Source organism: Melozone crissalis, unplaced genomic scaffold (assembly GCF_028551555.1).
Source record: "Melozone crissalis strain CALT ecotype California unplaced genomic scaffold, PUWL_Pcris_2 ptg000012l_1, whole genome shotgun sequence".
Classification (NCBI taxonomy): Eukaryota; Metazoa; Chordata; class Aves; order Passeriformes; family Passerellidae; genus Melozone; species Melozone crissalis.
In genome coordinates, this window is record NW_026535790.1 from 3,245,394 (window position 1) to 3,267,434 (window position 22,041).

At 40.0% G+C, this 22,041-nt stretch overlaps 1 protein-coding gene across 9 annotated transcripts in view; it reads left to right on the forward strand.

Annotated features, from left to right (window-relative positions):
* The window catches only part of KATNIP (katanin interacting protein), a 56,795-nt gene that overhangs the window by 8,066 nt on the left and 26,688 nt on the right, over nucleotides 1–22,041 (forward strand). For 4 of the 9 annotated variants that reach the window (XM_054270992.1, XM_054270997.1, XM_054270994.1 and 1 more), the window contains exons 6-14: nucleotides 1,053–1,193; nucleotides 3,186–3,450; nucleotides 4,742–4,891; nucleotides 6,837–7,000; nucleotides 8,053–8,165; nucleotides 8,581–8,701; nucleotides 9,091–9,297; nucleotides 13,253–13,393; nucleotides 18,252–19,140. In XM_054270992.1, coding sequence (XP_054126967.1) covers nucleotides 1,053–1,193; nucleotides 3,186–3,450; nucleotides 4,742–4,891; nucleotides 6,837–7,000; nucleotides 8,053–8,165; nucleotides 8,581–8,701; nucleotides 9,091–9,297; nucleotides 13,253–13,393; nucleotides 18,252–19,140 — 2,191 coding nt within the window. The remainder of the gene's footprint in view (nucleotides 1–1,052; nucleotides 1,194–3,185; nucleotides 3,451–4,741; nucleotides 4,892–6,836; nucleotides 7,001–8,052; nucleotides 8,166–8,580; nucleotides 8,702–9,090; nucleotides 9,298–13,252; nucleotides 13,394–18,251; nucleotides 19,141–22,041) is intronic. The other 5 variants (XM_054270993.1, XM_054270999.1, XM_054270995.1 and 2 more) reach the window with 2 other exon arrangements.

Here is a 22,041-nt window from a genome sequence, read left to right on the forward strand (position 1 = left end):
AGGTCATAGGAGAGGGAAATGCATCTGAATAAAAATACCCTATCTATAAGAAATTTAGAGCCATCAGCTCCACAGTTGTTGGTTCACCAGAGAAGTTTCAGAAGAGAAACCTATTTTCTTTTAGCCTAAAGAAGGATCTGAGTTAACCTGTCAAGGACTTAATTAAAACAATAAATGGGAATTCAGAACAATGGAGACATGTCACCCAAGTAATTACACTACTTGATTAGCCATTGGCCTGGCTGGATGTTCAGTCTGTGCTTGAGTGATGGGATCAGAGGTCTTTGGCACTGTGGATAAGTGTTTGTGCTGTGCAGGTTTTCTTTTCTTTCAGAAAATACTTCACATTCAAGCTTGAAGGCTGCATTACCTTGTTTACCACTCTTACTGCTTAGTTGAATTCATTTTCTCAGCTTCCATTATGGCCTGTCAGGACTTCTTTGCTGAATTTGCCAGATGTGTGGATCTGTACTAAAACCTGGTTGCTACTTGGGACTAGCTCAGGATGATTCCTTAAGTCTTTTACCTAGTTGGATGGGAGGATAGGAGTTATTATATCCTTATGAACAAGTGGAGTTATTTAGCTAAGGAAAAGTGTAACCACAGACTGAGCAGTTTCCTTTCCCAGTGATTTTCCATGGGGATTTTTTGGATATCTAGAGGACCCAGCAATTCCTGGCCAAACCTGTCAAACTTGGGCTGTGCTAAGGGATGCTGCAAGGGGGAAAGATGGAATCATTGATAGAATTCACCTAAGTTGTCTTAGGATATTCCCTCTGGGACATCTTTGCCCCTGGCACTAAGAAAATGCTAGAGGGGTACAAGAGAGCCCACTCTGGGCTCAGCAGCAGCAGGTGGAGAGTTTGACCAGGGCTGATAAACCATAATTCAGGGGCCCAAAGATGAGCTCAGGGAGGACAGAAACCTTCTGTGGATCAGAGGGGAAAAGCAGTGCTTGATCATGCTGTTGTTATATAAAGTGTGATGGTTACTCTTCTTGTACTGCTGATACACAGAAGAAATCTGATTTCTTTGAATGCTTCTTCTGACAGAAAACTGTGGCAATTAAAACAGAAGAAGGGGGTAAACTCTACATTAACCCATCTCCAGAGTACTCTGAAGATTTTGAACCTTATGAAAGCTTGAATGTGGAGAGCAGCAGTGATGATGATGATAATGGTCCTCTCTCCCAGGTACAGTTGGCAGCTGTTTTCTGTTGTTCATGGCAGTGTCATTTGAAATGTGATCATGCCCAGGGATCAGTCTCAGCACCCAAACCCTCTGTTGTGGTGTCTTCATTAGAGAATTTTGCTTTGATGAAATGTGACAAAAAGAAGGAAAAAAAATGAAAAGTAAAGCTGCTTGAGAAATCAAGTCTCAATCAGCAGCACTACAAAATGTTAAACCTTATTTTTAGGAGGGGGAATATTGTCTCTGTTGGGTTGAATTGAGATATTTCCTGCAAGGAGCCTCTTTCAGTTCAGTTAATGGTTGTGCAAGTGAACATCACTCCTGGGGATCAGGTTAGGGAAAGCTGAAACAACAGCTTTTGCTGCCTTTAGGGTAGTCTTTAAATAATGATGCTAAAATTGTTGCATGTCATTATTTTGCCTAACAAAAATCAGACTATTTGAAAATGTTCTAATCAATGCAGTTGCTTTGCATCAAGGATTGTTGTTGTATTGACTGTGCAGCCTTCCATTTGATCACTAATTGCAGTTTGTTCTAGCACACTTCACAAATGTGAAAGAAAACTAATCAATGAACAAAAATTTATGAATGTTTTTCTGCCTAAGCAATTAATGACATAAATAAAGCTTTTCTGGGTAGTGGAGTAGCATCTGTACATGAAACTGTTAACAGGTCTTACCACTGACATCAGACAAAATTCCCAAGCATATTTTCCTAGCTTGCATCTTTCTCTCATTTCTATATTTTGCCTTGATGATTATTTTTTGCTCTACAAACTGGTAATTTGTTTACACTGATGAATATTTATATCTTTTATGTGTTTTTAATAGGAAGCTAATAATTTCAAAACAACTCCTCTTTTCTTTTTAGTCAAGATGGAAATAATTTTGATTTTGCTGGGGCTATAATGTATTTTTTTTAATGTCTTGTTACAATGCAGATGCAGAGGTTTCAAAGGAAAAGAGACTTGTACAATTTCCTGTCAAAGAGCTGGAAATATTAGTTTTGACTGTCTTAAAGACATGCTCAATATGAAGGCTCAGGTTGCTTATAAACCCTCTTTTGAGGCTGACTTTGTCTGCTCTTTGTAATATATTTCTGTCAACATGGATTTCCTAACAGGTATAATCTGTAGGAGCTTGAAGCTTTCATTGCAAACTGAATATAGACTGTCACAGTTCATTTGTACCTAAGGTACCTTCAGGTTTTCATTTTATACAGTTTGCTTACCTATATTTATCTCAAAACTCTTAATACCAACAAAGCAGGGGGAAATAAAAAAGCATTTAGGAGATGCAAGGTCTTTTCCTTTTGCATCCATGAAAGCCCACAGCTCTCCAGCATCATCTGTGCTGTTTGTGGTGTGAGATGGGAGAGGCAGGGCAGTTTTTTTCCACAGTAAATTTCAAAATAGGTTATTTTTTGCATAAAATCCTGTTAGAGTGTGTCCACTTCAAAAAACTCAGTGCCAGCTGGGAGCTTAGCCCATCAGAGCCCAACTCTTTTTCTGCTGGTTTTTGAAGTACAGATGTGTACAAGGCAGGACTATTATCATCTATCATGTGCTTAAAAAGGAGTTGCTGCTACATGAGCTTGACAGTCTTGTGAAGGCATTTGGAAATTCTGGTTTGCAGCTACTCCTCAAACAGCAAAGCACAACTGTGAGACTGCACAAATATGTGCCTTTGCTCTCCCCCTTACTTGCTTTTTGTAACTTGCTCCTAAAAATTGGTTTTGCACATAAAAGCTCCTTGGCCTAGAGAATGTGCCTGCTGGATATTGATGAGGAGCACAGCAGTTGTAGGATGATTTTTCTTTACAAGCCCTCATCAAATGAGGCAAGACATGACAGAGGAATGGGAATATTTTTAGCTGTATCATGGCTCTGAGTTCCTCAGAAGATTTTTCTTTCTCCCAGAGAGGAACTGGCAGCCACTCTGGTTTTTTCTAAAATACAATTTTGAGCTTTTCTGACAGATGTGTTTATATTGTAGCAGAAATTGAGAAGCAGCTTGCAGCACAGTGTGGAAGAGGAGAGAATGGAAGAAGACTCCCTTAGTGATGATTATGACTCTGTTGAAGAGGATGTGTTTTCAGACCCATCTCCCACTGAGGAAGCAATTACAGGCTTTGAAGGCCTTCAGTTGGATAGCAGTGGGGCACTGCAGAAGGAAGGTTCTGAACATCAGGATGCTGGGAGATGCTCTAGCCTTGATTCTGGTGCCACAACTGTGCTGGAGTTCAACCAGGATCAAAGCAGTAAGTCTGTGTCTTGCACAATTCTTCCTTACAATAATAATTCTTTGAGGGAATTGCTTTTAAGGTTGATCATTAGGAGTTACTCCACACCCTTTCAAATTCTCATGCCCTGCAGCAAACCTGTTGTTTGATCTCCTGATTTGGGACACTCATCCTCTTGTACTTCATTAGGAACTTTTTGGGCAAATCCAAAGATACAGACCTGGTTACTGCACCTGCATCACCACCTCTAGACACCTGAACTAAGATTGTCTGTGAGATTTCTCAAGGAATTACCATGTTTTTAGATACATTTTTGAACTGTTTTTGCAGTAATTCAGGCAGCCAAACCTTCCCAGTCTCACCTTTATTTCACATACCTGTTCCAGTGTGTGCTGTTCATCCCTGGTGATTGACATGAGCCACTTCTTTTTGTCTCTTTCTGTCTCCTTTGGAGCCTCAGTGTCCAAACCCACAACCAGTCATTAGGTCTCAAAGATGATTTAACAAAGGGTGAAGAGTTCAAGCAGAAACCAGACCTAAGCCTACATTCAGTATTTCTCAGAATTCCTTCCCTGCTTGTTTCTGGTACAGTAATTGGTTTTGGTTTCTTGGTTTTGTTTATTTCACTGCTTTCTTTTCTTTTTTTTCTTTCCCTAATGTGGAGTTAATTGCATAAATTCAGAGGAACAATCTTGGAATAAATTAAGTAGAAGAGTATTCCTTTCATTATCATGGATGTGAGTGGAGTGTGAATGGGGAGAGGGGCAGAAGAAGAGACAGGAGCAAGGGATGGAAGAGCAGTGAGAACAAAATCTCTGGGAGAGTGCAGGACTTTTTTTCCAGAGAGAAATTTCAGAGCTGTGATGCATTAATAATTCCCAAACCAAAAAGTGAAGAATTACTTCTATGAGCTACTCCCTCTCCCCCTCTGAAACTTCTAAACATGATAACATTTGTGTCTGTATTTTAAGAATTTTCTTTGGTATAACTGTGTTAAGAAATAACTCAGGACTTCTTTTTTATTTTTGCTTTTCATGACAGTAGTGCAGGTAAATATCTGGCAGAGATGAGATGTGTTGGTACATTATAATACTATTTTTATTTTGTTTGAGTTAGTGCCAGCCATCCATATGTGCATCTGCACCAACAGAACAGTGCCAGTGAAAGGGATGGAAATTATCACTTTTAACTATGCCAACATAATTAAAGTGGCAAAACTTTAGCATTAAAAATCCAATAAATTTTCCTGGGCTGGCTGCTTCCACATAGCTTTAAAGTTTATTATTTCTTTTTCCTTTTTATCTTGTAGAAATGAAGCCAGTGCAAGTTCTCTCAGCCAAAAGAAAGGACAGTGCTGAAGTGTACATTCCTGTCAAACCAGGCATGCTGCAAAATAAAGGCACTCGGCCACTCTCTGCTGTGTTCCTGCACCAGGACAGACATGAAGCAATGTATTCTAGTAAGAAATAAGAATATATGATGTCAATAAGGAGAGTTTTCATGCTTTTTCTCCTTCTGGCTCAGATGCAATTTCAGCTCACATCTGTCATTATGTGAATTTTTTAGCTGTCGCTCCCCTGCCTTTTTTTTTTTTAAGTGGGATTTTCTGTGGTTCTGTTGTTGTTTTTAACACCTTGAGTGTTCTGACTTCAGTGAAATTGTGATAAAATGTAAAAGCCTGTATACTTCAATCTTCTGCCATATCTTTACTATCTTCCTTCTCTTTTTGCTTCTGCAGCACAAGATTTTCCCTCTCCCTTTCAATCCTTGGTCAGTACTTGCTCTGTGTTTCCCACTTCCCTCATGGAGGTCTGTTCCCTGTGGTTTTAATGGAAATGTGCAGTTGATGTTTGGTGGAAGAGTTTAAAACAACACATTTGTAGCAATACAAAATGCAGAGTTCTCTACCACAATAAAGGCACAGTTTTTCACAGGATGACAAAAGAGACCTGTGGCTGCTTGGGACTGTAGCTGAATTACACCTTGAACACTGACATCAGTCTGCAGTGCTGGGTAGATGTGCCAGTATCTAGGAGCATACTGGAAAATATTTTTCATGGACTGGAGAACATAATTTGAAGCCACTGCTGCTTATTATAAATATCTTCTGCTAAGGTGTGGTCTTTACTTGGGGAAAAACCCCAACAAAACACAGCAGATCCCAAATGTAGGGGCTGAAGTTGTGACTGCAATTGTAGTTCAGTGCAGTCCTTAACTGAACAAGTCTGATCAGCTTGAGTTTTGGAAGGTCTGAGGTGAAGTTTTCAGACCTGCCATACTCTGTAGTCAAGCTGCTCTTTTCAAAAAAACAGAATCCAGATGTGTCCCAAGAAAGCACTAAGGCCAGTGGTTTTGAAAAGCCAAAATAATTAGTTTCTTAATTAGCAGAAAACCAAATAGAGAAAAAGAAGTTAATTCTTTTTGGCTCCAGAATAAATCCCCTTTGTAGCTTCTGAGACCCTCACCCACCATCTGTTGAAGCAGATGTTGCTTTGAATTCCCAGAGATGTGTGCTGCATTTTCTCAGGTTATAATAGTGCTGGTTGGAGCTGTTTCTGTCCAACTACTGTGATAAATCCTAAATGAATTTCATTTCAGGGGGATGATAGAGTACAGAAGAATAAGCAGGTCTTTATTCCATCCCTGTTTTTGCAGAGATGACTGATGCTTATTGAAAGTTTTCATGGGTGTATGTGCAAGGAGTGCATGCCCACAAATCTCAGATCAGTCTGAACTTCTTGTCTTTTCAAGGTGGACTTGATGTTACTTACTTCTCTTCCGTTGACTTTTAAAGCCCTCAGATATAATCACTGTGCTTCTCTTTTATCCAATCTCACATCATCTGTTGTTAAATTTGATTTCCTTTCTTTCAAACCTGTTTCTAGGCTGTGATGTTTCTGTTTCTCCATGAAGTTTGGGAAGATTGGGATTCGTGTGGGCATTGTGATGACTGCTTAAATGACAAGGTCATTTATTTTGCCTTGTAAATAGCAGCTCCTGATTCCCCTTGTATTGCTAGAAGTCTCTGGGGATCCCTACAAAATAGCTGAACACCCCAATTACAAATTGCTGCTGTGCTTAAATTATATATACTTCTTTTCAATGGACTATTACAAGGCATTTCCACTAAATACCAGAACAAAGCAATCTAAAAGCATAAAAATTATGGTTCTCATTTGTTGGTTTTCCTCTTCTTTTGATGCTGTTTTAACTGTTGCCTAAAGAAGATGTGACTTGGAATCTTAGCATAAAACCAACTTAGGGGAATTCAGCTTCATTTGGGATGGTTATAGATGCTTGCAAAGCCCTTTGTCAGGAACTGAATGGGAAGTTTCAGATGTTGGAATGTTCTGTACTTGTATGTCCTGAAAAAATGAGTGTTTCTTCCTTTTTTTTGGTCCCAGAGCCTTTAAGTCGACCAGAAACCTCCCTTTCAATAACCAGGAAGAGTGTGTGTGAGAAGGATCCTGAGTTCTCTGTTTCAGCTGTTGTTCAAGCAGTGCAGATTGAGAATGAATTCTTGCAGGGAGATCTGCAAAGGCAAGCAGTTGCCACCAACCCCCAAAAGGTATGGCAGAAAAAAGAGAGAGCTGTTTGTTCAACAAGCAAAACCCCCATGAATTACAATCCCTTACACATTAGGATTGTGTATGAATGCATGGTGATGGCCCCTAAGTGTAATTTAATTTGTATTATTCTTCCAAAGCGTTGTTTCCTTTAATCTGCTTCCTCAGGATGGCATCCCACAGCTCCCTCTTGATTACAGGGATCACTGAGCAGCTGATAGAGCAGCCATATGATGTGTCTGTACAATCAGATGCACAGCTGCAGGCCCACTTGAGCCATTTTCATCCTGCAAGCTTCTGAAACAAGGCAAAGTGGGATTTCCATCCCAGTAAATCCTGTCTTCCTTCAGGACTCTGTAACATGGACACTGCCCCCTGTTAGTGCATCTCCGCTTTTGGAGCAGAGCTGTCCTGCACACTCCTGGATCTCACTGAGAACGAGCTGGGGAGGGTTTTCTGCCCCAAGGTGTGTTCATCTCTTAGCTCCAGAAACCATGTTTAAAACAATTAAAAACTTACAAGCAAGGAAGTCGAGAAAAATCAACAAAAAAAGTTGAGTAGAGTCAGAAAAAGACCCCAAAGCCCTGTAAGAATGCGTCACTTTTCTTCTGTTTTCTCTTGGGTATCTTACTGATAGGTCTTTATTTAAAAAATAAATCATTATTTTATGCTAATAGAATTGAGGGGTTTGGGGATTTTAAGAGACTTGATGGTTTTGGAGGAGAAAGTCTAGTAGACCTGTGCCAAAGGTTTGGCTAACCCTGAATTCTACCAAATGTATACAATGAGATTTTATATATATATTTATATATATATGTGTGTGTGTGTATTTTACAGTCCTCAGAATTTGCTTCTAGGTTTTCTTCCACACAGAAGATCAAGCTTCAAGCTCAGCTCTTTCATTATAAATCAAGACCAATTCCATTAAATGTTCTTTAATTTTATAGAGTTACTGATGAGCTGGGCCCAAACTCATGCTTGTTCCAGAGATGCAGATTGATGCTGTGTGGTGAGAACAATCTGAATGGAACATGTTCATCTTTTTCTTACTTAGGAGACATTTTCTGTTTCATCTGTTCTTTCTGCAAAGGCTGAACCTCCAGAGAAACGCCAGACAAGGACTGCAGTGACCAGAGCTGTGGAGAGATTCTGCCCTTTTGGAAGCAGGTATATATTTATATCTATTTGCTTTAGGATAACTTCCTTTTTTAAGAGAGATTTTTTTAGAATGCCACCAGTCCAGTTACTGCACCTGGTAATCTCCAAATACTTGAGACACCGTGAAAGTAGCAAATCAGGCAGTGCAGCCTTGGGCGATTTCTGTGGAGCAGGATCTGCCAACATCTCACTTTATGGTCCTCAGATCACCTCTGCATTCTCTTCTCACACTGCCTCAGAACCAGCTGGAAATGGAGCCCAGATTTTTAACCAAACTCTGTGGATCTAAGGTGGAATGCTGCAAAAGTTGTCATTTGGTGTTGGTTACTTTTTCCTGTGGGGTTCATCCTATCACCTCTTCATCTTTGCACCAACTGTTTCTTAAAAATGCAGGAATTATGAGGGAATAACCCAGAATATGTAGTTTCAGACAAAAGAAGAGACTCCTGAAAGGCTTTGTGGAGCGTGGGGGCCATTCTGCCTGTGACAGTGACAGATCCCTGGCTGGTGGAAAAGCTGGAGTAAATTCCATTTGGAGAGAGAAGGTTTGTGCATATGTGCACCATAATTGGTGCTTCCCAGTGTTACTGAAATAAAAGTACACTGAATGAGCTGTATCCCTCAGTTCTGCCCTATAAGTCAAGTAATAAACCTATGGCAGGGTGCAAAAAGAGAATTTATCACTGTTCATCAGAATGACAGAGGAATCAGACAAAGAACAGAGAGTTAGTTGCCTTCTCTTCAGGCTTTTTAAGAGTGTTGATGTGTGGCAGAATTAGTGTAACCCAAAATGATTGATTGAATGTCATCAAAATAGCCATGGCTTTGCAATCTTTTTTCTTCTGACCCATCAGTTTTGCAGTCTGAACAATCTTTCCTTTCACATTTTCTTGGTTGGTCACTGCTGTTTTTACCATATTTCATTTTGGTCTAGATGACACCCAGTATGGATGTACATGATGCCATTTATGTGACCATGGAACTTCTTTCCAACTGGGGGAATCCAGCAAACGTGGGCCTGAGCCAGGTGGAATTCTTTGATTTCCACAACCAGAGGATCTTTGTGTCTCCTCACGACGTGGACATTCGAAATGCTGACAACACAGGGGATTTGTGCTGCCTGGTCAATAACAACTTAAATGTAAGACAGCTTAGTGCTGGATATTCAAACCTCTCAGTATAATATTTCTATAATACTCTATCTAAAGGTTTTTTGTTCAGAAACATTTTGAACCTGACTGCATAACAACTATCTGATAATTTAAAAAAAACCTACAAATATTGCTTCTTATTAACAAATGCAACTCTCCTATTTAAGATGTTGGTATTCAGTTACAACTTGGTTTTAGAACTGGAGTAATCCTTGTGGTCTCAAGGTAAAGGAGCTCCACTGTTATTTTTTTTTCAGATGGATAATACAAATTTAAGTAAATTTATAAAGAAAATGTGTCTGTTTTCTCTTGTTCCCTTGTTATCTTTTTACCTAGGGAAGAATCATGGAAATAAACTGTGTAGGTAGTTTTGAACAAGAGATTAAGAAAAATATATGGCAGGTAAAAGTCTTTCATGGCTCTTGTGTGAGATAGTAAGATGAGGAGATATGAGGGGCTCCCACACTAATGACAATGGGCAAAAGACAGTGACTGGTGTGAAAGAATTAGCAAATGTCCACAGCCCTCCATACAGCCACAGTTTTATTTGTGCTGCACATTCACTTTGTGCCATTTTTCATGGGCCTGTACAGCAAAGATTCTAGTAAAAAATTAGTATGATTTTAGTGGATGAGGATATTTATGGACTTAGTCCATTAAAAACATAAATTACAGCTCATTTCATGCTAATGGTGCTTTTCTGCTGTCAAGGTAAATAAGATTTGAAAGAGGAAAAATATGCAGTATTTTGAAATTTAGTTGAAACTCCTTATAGAATATTATTTCCAAATATTTTCACCTGAAGCATCTTTCTTAATTTCTCCTGAGAATTGTATTTGGGATCTCATAAATACCCATTCTCCTTTTTAGGCTGGGCTGGCTGGCAGGTGACACTCAGTAGTAGTGGTAGTAGTAGTAGTTGTAGTAGTGACTCTCAGACTTTCTAGATATTTATAAATTATGTAGTAATACATTCATTAAGCCATTATGAACCTGTTACTCTCAGTATTACTCATACATTTATAAATCTCATTATTCTTAAGAAATGAGCTTTTATATTGCATTGATTAATATATTCCCTTGATTTGTGACTCTGTAATCTCCTCTCTTGAGGCTGCATCCCAGATGCAATCTGGGCAGGGAATTTGCTCTTAGGCTGTGGGTATGGGGTGCCTGAACTGCAGATTCCTTCAGAAGGCAGAGCAGCACTTCCAGTTTGTGCACATTTCAGATCATACAGGAAAGCTTCAGGGTGCATTAAAAACCCAGTAAATTAATCAATCTCCAAGCAATGAACAATTTCAACAGAACAAAAACTTGAAATAAAAACTTATTGTGTGGAAAACTCATTTTACCATGCTTAAAACACTTCCATCTTTGATCATTTAGATGTACTTTTGTCTTTGAGAATACTGTTATTGAAGATGAGGGATTTTATTTTATTAGTTTATTTATTACCCTTGCAGACTTTTAAGAAGAGCACTTAAACTGCCTCCTTCCTTGTATTTTGTGATGTACTGTAAAAGAAAAAAATGCCTGGCAGAATATCTGGTGCTCTCAACTTTTTAGATTAGATAAAGGGAAGGAATTTACTGTGAGGGTGGGCAGCCCTGGCACAGGTGCCCAGAGCAGCTGTGGCTGCCCCTGGATCCCTGGCAGTGCCCAAAGCCAGGCTGGGCAGGGCTGGGAGTGACCTGGGACAGTGGGAGGTGTCCCTGCCCATGACAGGGGGTTGGAACTGGATGGTTTTTAAGTTCCCTTCCAATCCAAACCATTCTGGGATTCTCTGAAAATATTTAATGATATTAATATTTAGGTATTTATTGAAATTGCTTTCCACAAACCTTTTTGGTTCTTATTTGCATATAGAGGTCTTTTAAACCTCAGGATAACAAGGACAGGCAAATACTAACAAAGGTGTTTCTTCCCCCTGGGGAACCCTTAGACCTGTGTCATTCCTCTTCACAGTGCTTGATGCTTCCTTTATTCTCCATCATTTACACCTTCAGTCCCACAAGAAGCAGTGCCAATCACTCACAAAATCTTAATATTTTAAGGTTTTCACTCTGCCCTTTTACCTTGGTCCAGTGAAAATACAATTTCTTCTTCTTAACATACCAGGTTCACCCTGATGGTTCAAAGAATTTTTGGGTTAGATTTTTCAGCTCCAAGAAAATAACCCCAGGCTCAAGTACCTCTTGTGAAAGCAAAGACATGAGATCACTCTTTGGGATAAAGCATGAGAGTCCTCCACAGTCTCTTGAGTTTTGGCATGGATCCTTCAAGGTGCCTTGAATTTCTGGTGTCAGATCTTTGGCACCCTCATGGGGACTGTGACACCTGTGAGGTTGTGTAAGCTCACCAATATCAGTTATTTCCACTGATGATCTCCATGGCTGCCTCTCACTCAGGACACAACACTCAGCCTGGCTCTGATAAATCTCTGTTTTTGGAACATTGGGTGCAGTTTTACAGAGAAGCCAGTGAGAAGCAGGAGCAGATCATTTTAGTGCTGAATCGGGTACCCTCCTGTGAAGGCACCTCTGGCTCTCAGTACACACCAGAACCTATTGATTTCTGGGGAGTCAGCTCCTGCCTTGAGAGGTCTGCAGATGGATTGCTTATCTGATGTTGTCTGCAGTTGGGAAATTGGTTTTTTAACTGTTCTTATTCAAACTATGGCTTCAAAAACATGATGCAGCTTTGAAGTTGACCCTGGAGTTGGGTTCATGGTGATTTGAGGGCTGTCCTTCATTTCTTTGATGTCCCAGTGTGAAAGAACCCAAGAGGCTTCTTTCTTTTTAAGTATAAAGGACAGAACCTGTCTGGCACTCTTATGGCTGTTGGTGCTCCAAACTGGTGTTAAAGCAGCAACAATCTCCCAAAGCTTTTTGAGAGGCTCTGGGGCAGAGACCCATCAGAGTCTGGAGAAATTGAGAGAGGACCATGGTGAGGAGTGTATCTGATAGCTATCATATTCATGCTGGCTCTGAGCAGGCTCCAGGGTGCTGTACTTACCATTGTTAGACACACAGATAGAGGACTCTGTGGTTAACACCTTCAGGAAAAACTGAAACACTCACTTCAGAGAGAAAGGTGTGGAAAAAGACTGCCTGTTATCTTGTGTGTGTGTATCTGTGTCCTGTGTGGCCCTGAGAACAGGAGGGGAACTAATTTATCAGCTGCTTTCAGATCACTGGTATGTAACCTGCATGTGGGAAACACTGAACATCAAATATATTAATATTGAACATTTTGATTCTGAAACTTCCTTCCTTCTGAGCTGCCAGATATCCTTTTCTTACATTCTGAAGATGTAAAGATAGCAGTTCTTAACAATGTCCAGAATTAAGCATTTCTTGGTACTTTAAAATCTCTTGATTGCCAGTTATATGTAAAATTCAAGTTGGGAATTCTGTGATGTCTTAGAAAATTTTCAGAGTAGAGTCCAGTATAACTCTGAGGAGTAGACCTGTAAGTGAAACTGATTATCTGCAAAGCCTGATTAAAATAGAGGCAGACAATAAAGTAAAATTCTCAAAGATTCCCCTCCTTAGAGGAAGAACCAGAAGCAAAGAAATTGTAAAATGATTGTAGAATGCCCATTGTGCTCAGTGATCCCCCCTAGTGCCAGCAAAGCTGATTAATTTGATAAAAATAAACTGGGCTTGCTCTGCCTGTGCTCTGAGCGTGCAGATGTCTCCCTGGGACAGCAGGCAGCTGACCTTTAGCTCATTGCCAGCTTGTTGGGAGCTGTCTGGCAGGCGGGAGAGTGGGATTTACTCTTGGGAAATGAGGCTGAGGTTTTGCTCTTTGCGTAGCAGATTTTATGAAACCTTTACTTTCCTAATGGCCTCCTGTACTGCTGGGGGGGTGGGGAGTTAATTAAAACACCTGCTCCAGGAGAAGGAGCATTAGTGACAGTCTGCTTGTCTGTGTTTTTAGCTCCCCAAGGAAAGCTGCCTTTGGATGTGCCCTTTCCACCCACCCGTCCAACTTTACTTTGTTATCCGCAATCCCACCCGCTCACGTGACTTTGGTATATCCAAGATCAAGATTTGGAATTACAACACAACAACTCCCAGTGTAAGTAGTCTTTTCTCAACTCCTCTTTATATTTGCTCATGCTTTGCCTAGGGAAATTCAGTGTGATCTTCTTTCTAAAAGCATGAAATAAAAGTAGATACAATTTCCTGTAATAAAACAGGAGCTGTGAGGTGTCCCTGTCTGCTGTGAAATTTGCTTTTGTCTTAATTGTAAGTGCTAACAATGTAGTGATAATGTTTTCGTGGGCACAATGAGCATTTGTTTTCAAAGCTATTAAAGATCACTAAAGACCTAATAAAAGGCTTGCACGTCCTGTCATTAATCCTTTACTGTGGTGAGAAATAGAAATACAAAGGTAAGTGCATCTCAGTATTCAGGGCTTTCAGCTGTTTAATCACAATGTAAATAAATACGTGTTTAAATATCTGTTTTCTGGTGTCTATAAATATAAACAGGCTGACTGTTGCTCAGTTTGGGGTCTGTCACTTTAATGAGAATCATAAAATGGTTTGGGTTGGAAGGACCTTTAAGATCATCCAGTTCCAGCCCCCCTCCCTGGGCAGGGACAATTAAAAAGTCCACTACTGTGTGCTCATAATAAAACCAGTCATCTACTGTTACAAGAGAGACATATCATGGCAGATGGCAGATGGTTTCTTGTCTGTGTGTTTGAATGTCACCATGAATATTATTCTTGTTTGTACACTGCAGTGTTAAGAAAAAAAAAATCTCAGGTACTGGATGAAAGAGGATTTGCTGTCCTGGATTAGAAATAAGAAGCTTTATCCCTCTGGTTTTGCTCTCATCCATGTTCTTATATAAGCACATATGGTAATTTATACATACGGAAATGGCCGTGGAAGGGACAGCTTAAAACAAATTTACTACAACATGATTTATATTTCTTTTCCTGGAATTTTAATAGCTTTTCTCACTAAAATGTGGTCTACAGGATGTTCCATCATCATTAGAGTGTGCGAAAGGGCTGCTGTTCTTGGAGGTAATGGTATGATTTGTTACCAAACCTGCTGAATAGAATGCAGGATGCACACAGAAATGTTTGCCTGTGTTTCAAGGCTCTGCTTCCTTAATAACCTGATATAAGGCAATGTGTAAAATCCATTGGGAGTATAATCCTATGGATTTTGGTGGAAAAATTTCTGTGTGCAGGACACACAGAGAAATGTTTGTCTGGTTTCAAGGTTCTCCTTCTTTAATAACCTGAAATAAGGCAATGTGTAAAATCCATTGGGAATATAATCCTATGGGTTTTGGTGGAAATGCAGCAGTTTATCCTTGCTGAAGAAATGTCTCATTATCCTTAGCATGAAAGAATAATACAAAGCAGTCCTGCCTAAGTCTGTAATTTGTCACGAGGAAGTTTTGTCTAAGAAGTATAAAACCCCAAAAGACAATGAATGAACAATTTTCTTCCTGCTAATGTAAATCCAGAGCCAGATTTCTGTGTAGATTTTGGGAATCATTCTAACTGCCTTCTTTCCCTCAAAAACCACGTAAGTGAGAGATGTCCAAGTACTGCTTCCAAAAATAGGCCACAAATTAAGTCAGGCTGGTACTTTTGTATATTTGAATTTCAGAACTTGAGACTGGAAGGAGAAAAAAATATGTCTGAAGGAAGCTGTACAAGTCAGATGACATCATTGTCATAGATTCCTTGATTCATTGAATTACAAGAAAGGTCTCAGAGGATGTTTCATCTTGCCTTTATTTACTTCAGATGAGACCTCCAAAAAAGGTGAATTTTAGTCTGCAGGAAGGGAACAAATGTAAGGGCAGCCAGTTTTTTTCAAATTTATCTGCAACAGTCAGACACTTTGTAAGTACTTGATACAGCCTTGAAATTGCATGGTTAATGGTGCTATTAAAACTTTTTTGAAAGATCCAGTCTAAAGTGTGTTGTATGTCTTCACAAAACTGGGAATGGAATCAATACCTAAATGCATTAAGGTCTTAGGTGCTCTCCAGTTGAATAATTCTCTTCTTCAGGTGGCTGCCTGTGTTTGTTCCTTCTGTGCCTATGTTCCTGTCCATACTCTTGGGGCTTTTTTTCAGTGCTGGTGTGCCTGTAAGGATGGAGCAGCTTTCTTCCAGCACAATCAGTTTTGTAGAAGTATTTTCTTTGGTTCTTGGTTTCTTTTCTACTGCTTCTTTTTCACACTTTTCTGAAAAGTCAGGCAGAAGCAATTTCAGGTCCTCTGTCCAGGAAGAATTCTCAGAAAAGTGCCTCTGGTTTTAGGCTGTGGCCTTTGTGCATGAAATGGCCAGAAATATCATCCCTATTTTCTCCTTGGGAGGCACTATCCCTGCAGACACCCTGGGAGAGCTGAGGGTGCAGGCTGGGAAGGAACATCCAAAGGAACCAGAATTATTTTCACAAAATCTTTTTTCTTTCTGACAATGCTCATACCCACTTGTTTGTTCTGAGACACTGTGACCTTTTAATTACTCTTCCAGCAAGGAAAAGCCCTGCCTTGGCTGAAGTATTGAGTGGTTGTTTACAGGGTGGGATTACTCCTGAGGAAGGGATTTTTCCAGCCTCCTCACGCTTGAGGAGAGCTGAGCAATGGTACAGGGGATGCTAAACTGTCAATCTTTTCCACCAGAACAGATCACTAAGCAACTGGAAACTCAGAAGAGGGGTGGGAGGGAATGAAAAAGAGCAGTTCTTAGTCTTGTGCCTGCATATGTTTGTTCTTGGAGTCTCTTGGGATCTGTTCAGATTTTTTTCCTCCCTGAGGCTCAGTCTGCTCAGGATTTTGGTGCAGATTTTCATCAGCTCTCCTGAGCTGTCAGCTCTTGGAGTGCCTGCCCCAGTCCAGTCTGTCTCTGTTATCCCAGAAATACCTGGCTGCTTCATCTTGGTACACTTCAGACCTTTTCTGCTTCCTAAAATATCTATCCCAGACATTCCAAAGCATCAGAGAACAGTCTCCCACTGACTGGAAAAGGATTTTGAAGCGAGTGACCCCTTTCTGGGCTTGACTGTCCCTTTTTTCAGGGAGAATGAGCTCCACCATCTCATTTTGTAGAGTTTTCTCTGCCTACCTGACCTCCTCTGCTGGTGAGTGCAGTGGGATTCATTTCAAAACATGCTGTTCTTAAGAAGTTGATTTTAATTTAAAAAGATGACACTGACAAATACTTTTCAATGTACATCTGTATTTTTGTGGTCCCCCTCAGTTTATACCTATTTCCAGGTAAAAAATGCAGAACTAAGGCCTGGGTATTCCTAACAGCAGTAGGGCTGGAATATTATGGAGAAATGTTCCAGTTATCCTAAATTCAGCTGTGACTGTTCAATATCTCTGGCATTTAAAGAGGACATTGGCAGTTTAGACATATAAAAATTTTAAAAATAGCATTATTGGGACATCCTGATAGTCTTTCTCTTCCCCATCATAATTCCAGGCAAAGCCATGCAGGTAGTTTTCAACAGATGTAATTATTAAAATGTTCTGATCCCCTATTAGATCAATCTAGCAGTGTCCTCATTCAAGGGGAAAAAATATCCTGTTTTATGGCTGACTGCATCAGCACAGAAATGCAGCACTTTATGATCCTACAGGAGTTCCACAGGCAGCCAGGCCATAATGGCCAATTAAACTGGTTTTACAGCTGCTCACTGGGAACTCAGGGAAGGTCATCTTTTTCCTTTCAGGAATGTGTCCTGCATTCCTGCACCCACTCCCCTCCCTCACCTGGAGCTTTCTTGTCATGTTTGCATCCCCTGCTTTTCCTCTGGGTACATCCATATTGCATTTTTTTTTGGCTTCAGAGATGTTATTATTGGGAAGGCAACAGGATGGAAGCTATAAAAACTTGTAAGGCTTAAACAGTGTGTGTTCAGGAGTGAAGAACCAGAGACTTTCATGCTTGGAAGGGAAGGAGTGATTGGTTTAGTCTGGGAGCAGAGGAAAATGAAAATCAGTATTCAAGGAGAACTGACAGGCTGGAAATGAGCAAGAGGGATGAAACTGAAACTTCTTACTTTCACAAAAAGCTTCTTAGTTTTCACAAAAAGAAAGAAAGAACAGAGAGTCTCTGAAAGACTGCATGAGATGGACAAGTTAGAGAACAGAATGGAGATGGATTGTGTCTCATCTTCTGTATTTTCTTTGAAGATAATGGTATTTTTGTCAAGAGGGAGAAAAGGTTATATTGAAATGGTGAAGAGAACAGAAAGAAATTAGTTCTAACTTCAATGGAATAAAAAAATCAGGTATTGGTGAGTGCCACAGAGAAGGAGAACATAGAGATAAAGTTGTGAGTGGCAGAATTGTGTCTGAGATGAAGGCCTGCTGTTTAAAGGCTAGTTAAGTGTTGGAATAGGCTATCAAGGCAGATTAGTTGAAAACTGTTAAAACCAGATTTCCTCACAATGGTGTAGGTTATTTTATATTCTTCAGTGGAAAGAGAGGGACTGGATGATTTTTTTTCTAGCATTTCTGTAACTCTGTAACTCTTTTTAACTGGTGGCTTTGATCTGGGTGGTTGTTCAGTGTGGAACATGTCGTGAAAGTGCTGAATCTTAGGGATGAAAAGCAAAATGTGCCTCTGGAATTTATATCCTGATCAAATATAATTGTACTTAATCTGGGTTTTTTCCCTCAAGCGTTTCTAAATAATCAAACCTTGTCAGACAAAGTGATAGCAGTGTCTAGCAGGGTTTCCTGTCCTTTAAAAAAATCTTATCTATTACACAGTGTTTCTTAGTCATTTCAGCTTCAGATTAAAAAGCAGTCAAAAGCACATACTGACACAGGGTTTAATTGTTTTCATCTGTCTATTGATTAAGTGTTCAAATGTCAGAGTCCCAGAGCTGTGATATCTAATGCTTAAAAGCTTGACTGAAATCTTCCTACCTTTATTTTTGTAGGACCTTGATGTTGGAGCAAAGAAGGTGAAGTTGTATGTTGATGAGAACCTTGTGTTTGATGGTGAATTAGAGAGAGGCTCTGGAGATCTCCTTGCTGACCAGAGCACCACAATTGACCTCACAGATCACAAGCAAGATAGCTCAGCCTCTCCCTCAGCTGAGAGGAAGGAAGGAAATGCACCTGCAGGTCCAGACAAGAAAACAGACCTACTTTTAAAATGCTCAGAATCAAACAGTGCTTCATTGAACTGGACAGCTCTGCCAGAAGAAAATCTTCTTGAGCCTAAAATGAACTCAATCAGCTTTACAAAGAAAAATTTGTCTCAGTTAGAGGATGATCTAAAAGTGCCCCAATCTCAGGTTTGTATAAAAGATGCCAAAGAGGAGGAAGCAGCAGTTGCAGAGCACGTTCAGTCTGATGATGAGCTTTGTTTGAGTGAGCAAATGGAAAGGTTAACAGGAAGAAAACTGACTGATTCTGCAGGTGCAATTCCTTCTTGGTTGCAGTCATCTTCCCAGGTAGCACAGAATAATCAAGACACTCCCAGTAGGCAGAAGCCTCCGTGGCTTGCTACAGAACAGAATTTCAACTCAAGATTTCAAACACAGCCAGATGAAATCATGAAAAACTTCTCAGATCTGATAAATGAGGATGTCAAATGTCAGAGGCATGAACTGGGAAGACCCAATAGTAGAAATGCAACTGGAGATGGGAGATCACAAACGCTGACCAGAAAGGATGCTGATGTGGACTTGGACATTTTTGACTCCCTTTCTAACAAAACCTGCAGTTTGCAGTACCCTGTGAGTGGAAGGAGAAGTGTCATGTGTGGTAAAAAGCTGGGATCAAACACTACAAATCTTGGAGAAGATGATTCTGCTCTCAAAGGTAAGAGTTACAATAGCAACCTCAGTCCAAGTGCTGATGTGTTCTCCATTTTGCAGAGACACAAACTCATTTTAGGTGAAAGGGACTTCTTGAGACTCCTGGAAGTTTAGACAGTGGATATTAGTTTGGCTATTTGTGATATTTTCCTCATGAGAATACTAAGTCTGTCTCCTACACCTGATATGAAACACTCTTCAGAAAAATTTACATTCTGATTTAGGGGCTTTTAATTTATTTGGAGCAGCTGGAAGATGAAATTTCAGTAAATTACATTCTAAAAATTGACAGTCCTGTAGACAGCAAATGTTTGCTAATATCAATTAAAATCTGCAGAGAGATAAAGAAGATTACATCCCAAATTTGCAGAGTTTATTTGTGTAGTAGCTTTGTGTCTTTCTTGGTAAGAATAGATGCTCAATATATTTATTCAGAGTGAATGGAAAATTACCCTTATTTTTCTTCTCCACTCATAATTTTATAAACCTTTCCCTCAGACATCTGGCTTATTTATGAAGAGTTTTCTAATAAATTAGCTGTTGTCTCTCTGTGCTGTTGATTATCCTTGTCCTCCTTCCCCAGACCTCCTGTTGGAGGTTGATCCAGCTTTGTGCAGTTGTGTTCTGCCTCTGGCAGGACCAGCTGTGTGTCCCCAGGGAACAGCAGGAGAACTTCCCAACTTCCCCTTTATCCCAACATCTGGCAATCCATGGCTAGGAAATTTTCAGGGCATGAGATAATATTTTTTGTCTTTAACAATATAAATGACAGAAAAGTAGAATTTCTTACCCACAAGCTCTCCTTTGGCTCTTTTTCACCCAGCTTGTCATTGCTTGGGGTATATGTTTGTCTTCCATTTTCAGTTTCAAGCCATGTCACTCTGACTCCTGGGTTTTGGACCCTTCATGCTCCTTCCTTGGCATTCTGTAATCCTTCAGCATTCAGTATCTTGTCTCAAATGAAGATTTAATACAACAAGGACAACAAGACCCAGAGAATTGGAATAAGATGTTACAAAGCTACAAATTGAAATTTTGAGAGTGATTGAACATCAGAACAATTTACATGAAAATGTATCTTGCTGTATATTGAATTTGGGTGTTTACATGCAAGTAAGGATGACAAGGGACAGCAAATTCACCTAAATGAAAGAGTGTCAGTTCAAATTCTACAGCTGGTACTGCAGGGCTTTTTCAGACAAAGGTAAAATGGTTCTTTCTAAACTTAGAATGTCTGAATTTTTCCTTGTCTGACCCTCTGTGGAGAAAACAGCAATTTCATCAGTGTGTCTGAAGTTATACCTCAAAGAAGAGAAGAACAGAGGAGTTTGGAATAGGTGCCACGTGCCCTTCACCCACTCCACTCCCTGCAGCCCCATTTACTGTTTCACACATTTCACAGTATCTGTTACATGAAAACCTTCATGTTGTGAAAACTGTAAATAAATCCCACCTTGAGAAGTTCTGTTCACTTGTGAAAATGGAGATAAATTAGGAATTTCAATGCAATCTACAAGATGAGGGTTATAATTTTTCAATGTAAATTTTCTCTGATTTTGCTCAGAGCAGGTTGTCCTGTGGTGCTTTAAGCTCCTGATGTGTTTTAGTCCCTGCAGCCACCCAGCAGCTTTTGTTCTCTCTGCTGTGTGTGCAGGGTAAAGCCATCTTCAAATGGAGCTGAGAGAGCTTTAACAACAGGAAAACCTTTAAAGTGTTTCCCTGAGAGGGCTGGATTTTAATTGGCCTGGGGCTAAGAGAAGGGCAGTGGAAGGTGGGACAAAGGGAAGGCTCAGAGGCTCCTGTGGATGTCACAGCATGGCTTTGGTCACTAAATGCTTCACAAGAACAACAGGAATTAGTAACAGCACGTACAGGCTTGGCTGGAGTTAATGTTGCTATAAAAACATCAATTTTTCTTTGATAACCAGTTTAATGTGCAAAGGAAATGGTGGGAGTATGCTGATAAAATTTGCAAATAACATATAATTTGGTTTATTATGAGTTAAGGAGATTGAAGAACTGCACAGAACGATGAACTTGAGGACTGGAGCAATGGAATGCAATTCAGTAGAATGCTTACAGGCTCATCTGGGGACTAATAACCAAAAATTAAGTTGTAAGCTGAGTAATCATCAATTGCAAATGACCGAGGAAGAGAAGACTCATGGTTGAGTAGCTGATGGCAGATTGAGTGAAATGCTGGGGTGAGCAGTGATTGGAGCAGTGCACTCCCAGGATGGATCAGCAGAGGCATTTTGGCTACTTGGGAAACCTCAATATCTCCACACAGGCACTTGTGAGAGACCTCACTTGGAAAACTGCAGCTCTGATCATCCATTTTCAGGAAAGCTGATTACCAAGTGGAACAGATACAGAGGAGAGCTTTTAGAATGATTTGGGAAATGAAGCATGTGATTGCAGCATGGAAATATGATTGCTGTTTATAACTGCAGGGAGTAAAAAAAGCGATTAACACAACAGAGGGAGAAGAAAGGTGCTTTTTTCTGTGTAGTCTTGCCCCAAAATGTAGTTTTCTAAAGTTTTGAGAGGAATTGTGTGTGGTGTGTGTGGCCATCAGAAGCTGAATTGGTGGTTCAAGACACCCCTGAACCCACAGAGGAGCGGGATGTTTGAGGTGTCATTAATCAATAATGCATTTTAGATTCTTGAAAGATAAAAGTCACACACTATAAACCTTCAGCCATTGGTAACTGCTTTTGGGCAACCTCTGCTTTCCTTTCAGGGCTCCACTTCTCCTCTTACCAGTCCTTAAAGTAGCTCCCAAACTTTTAAATTCCCCTTGCACTGCCCTAGAAGGGGTTCAGGATTGTAACCTCTGGACTGTTGGAAGTATTTCATATTTGTAAAGAAATGGGAAAAACTCTCCCAAACTAGGAAAGTCAGT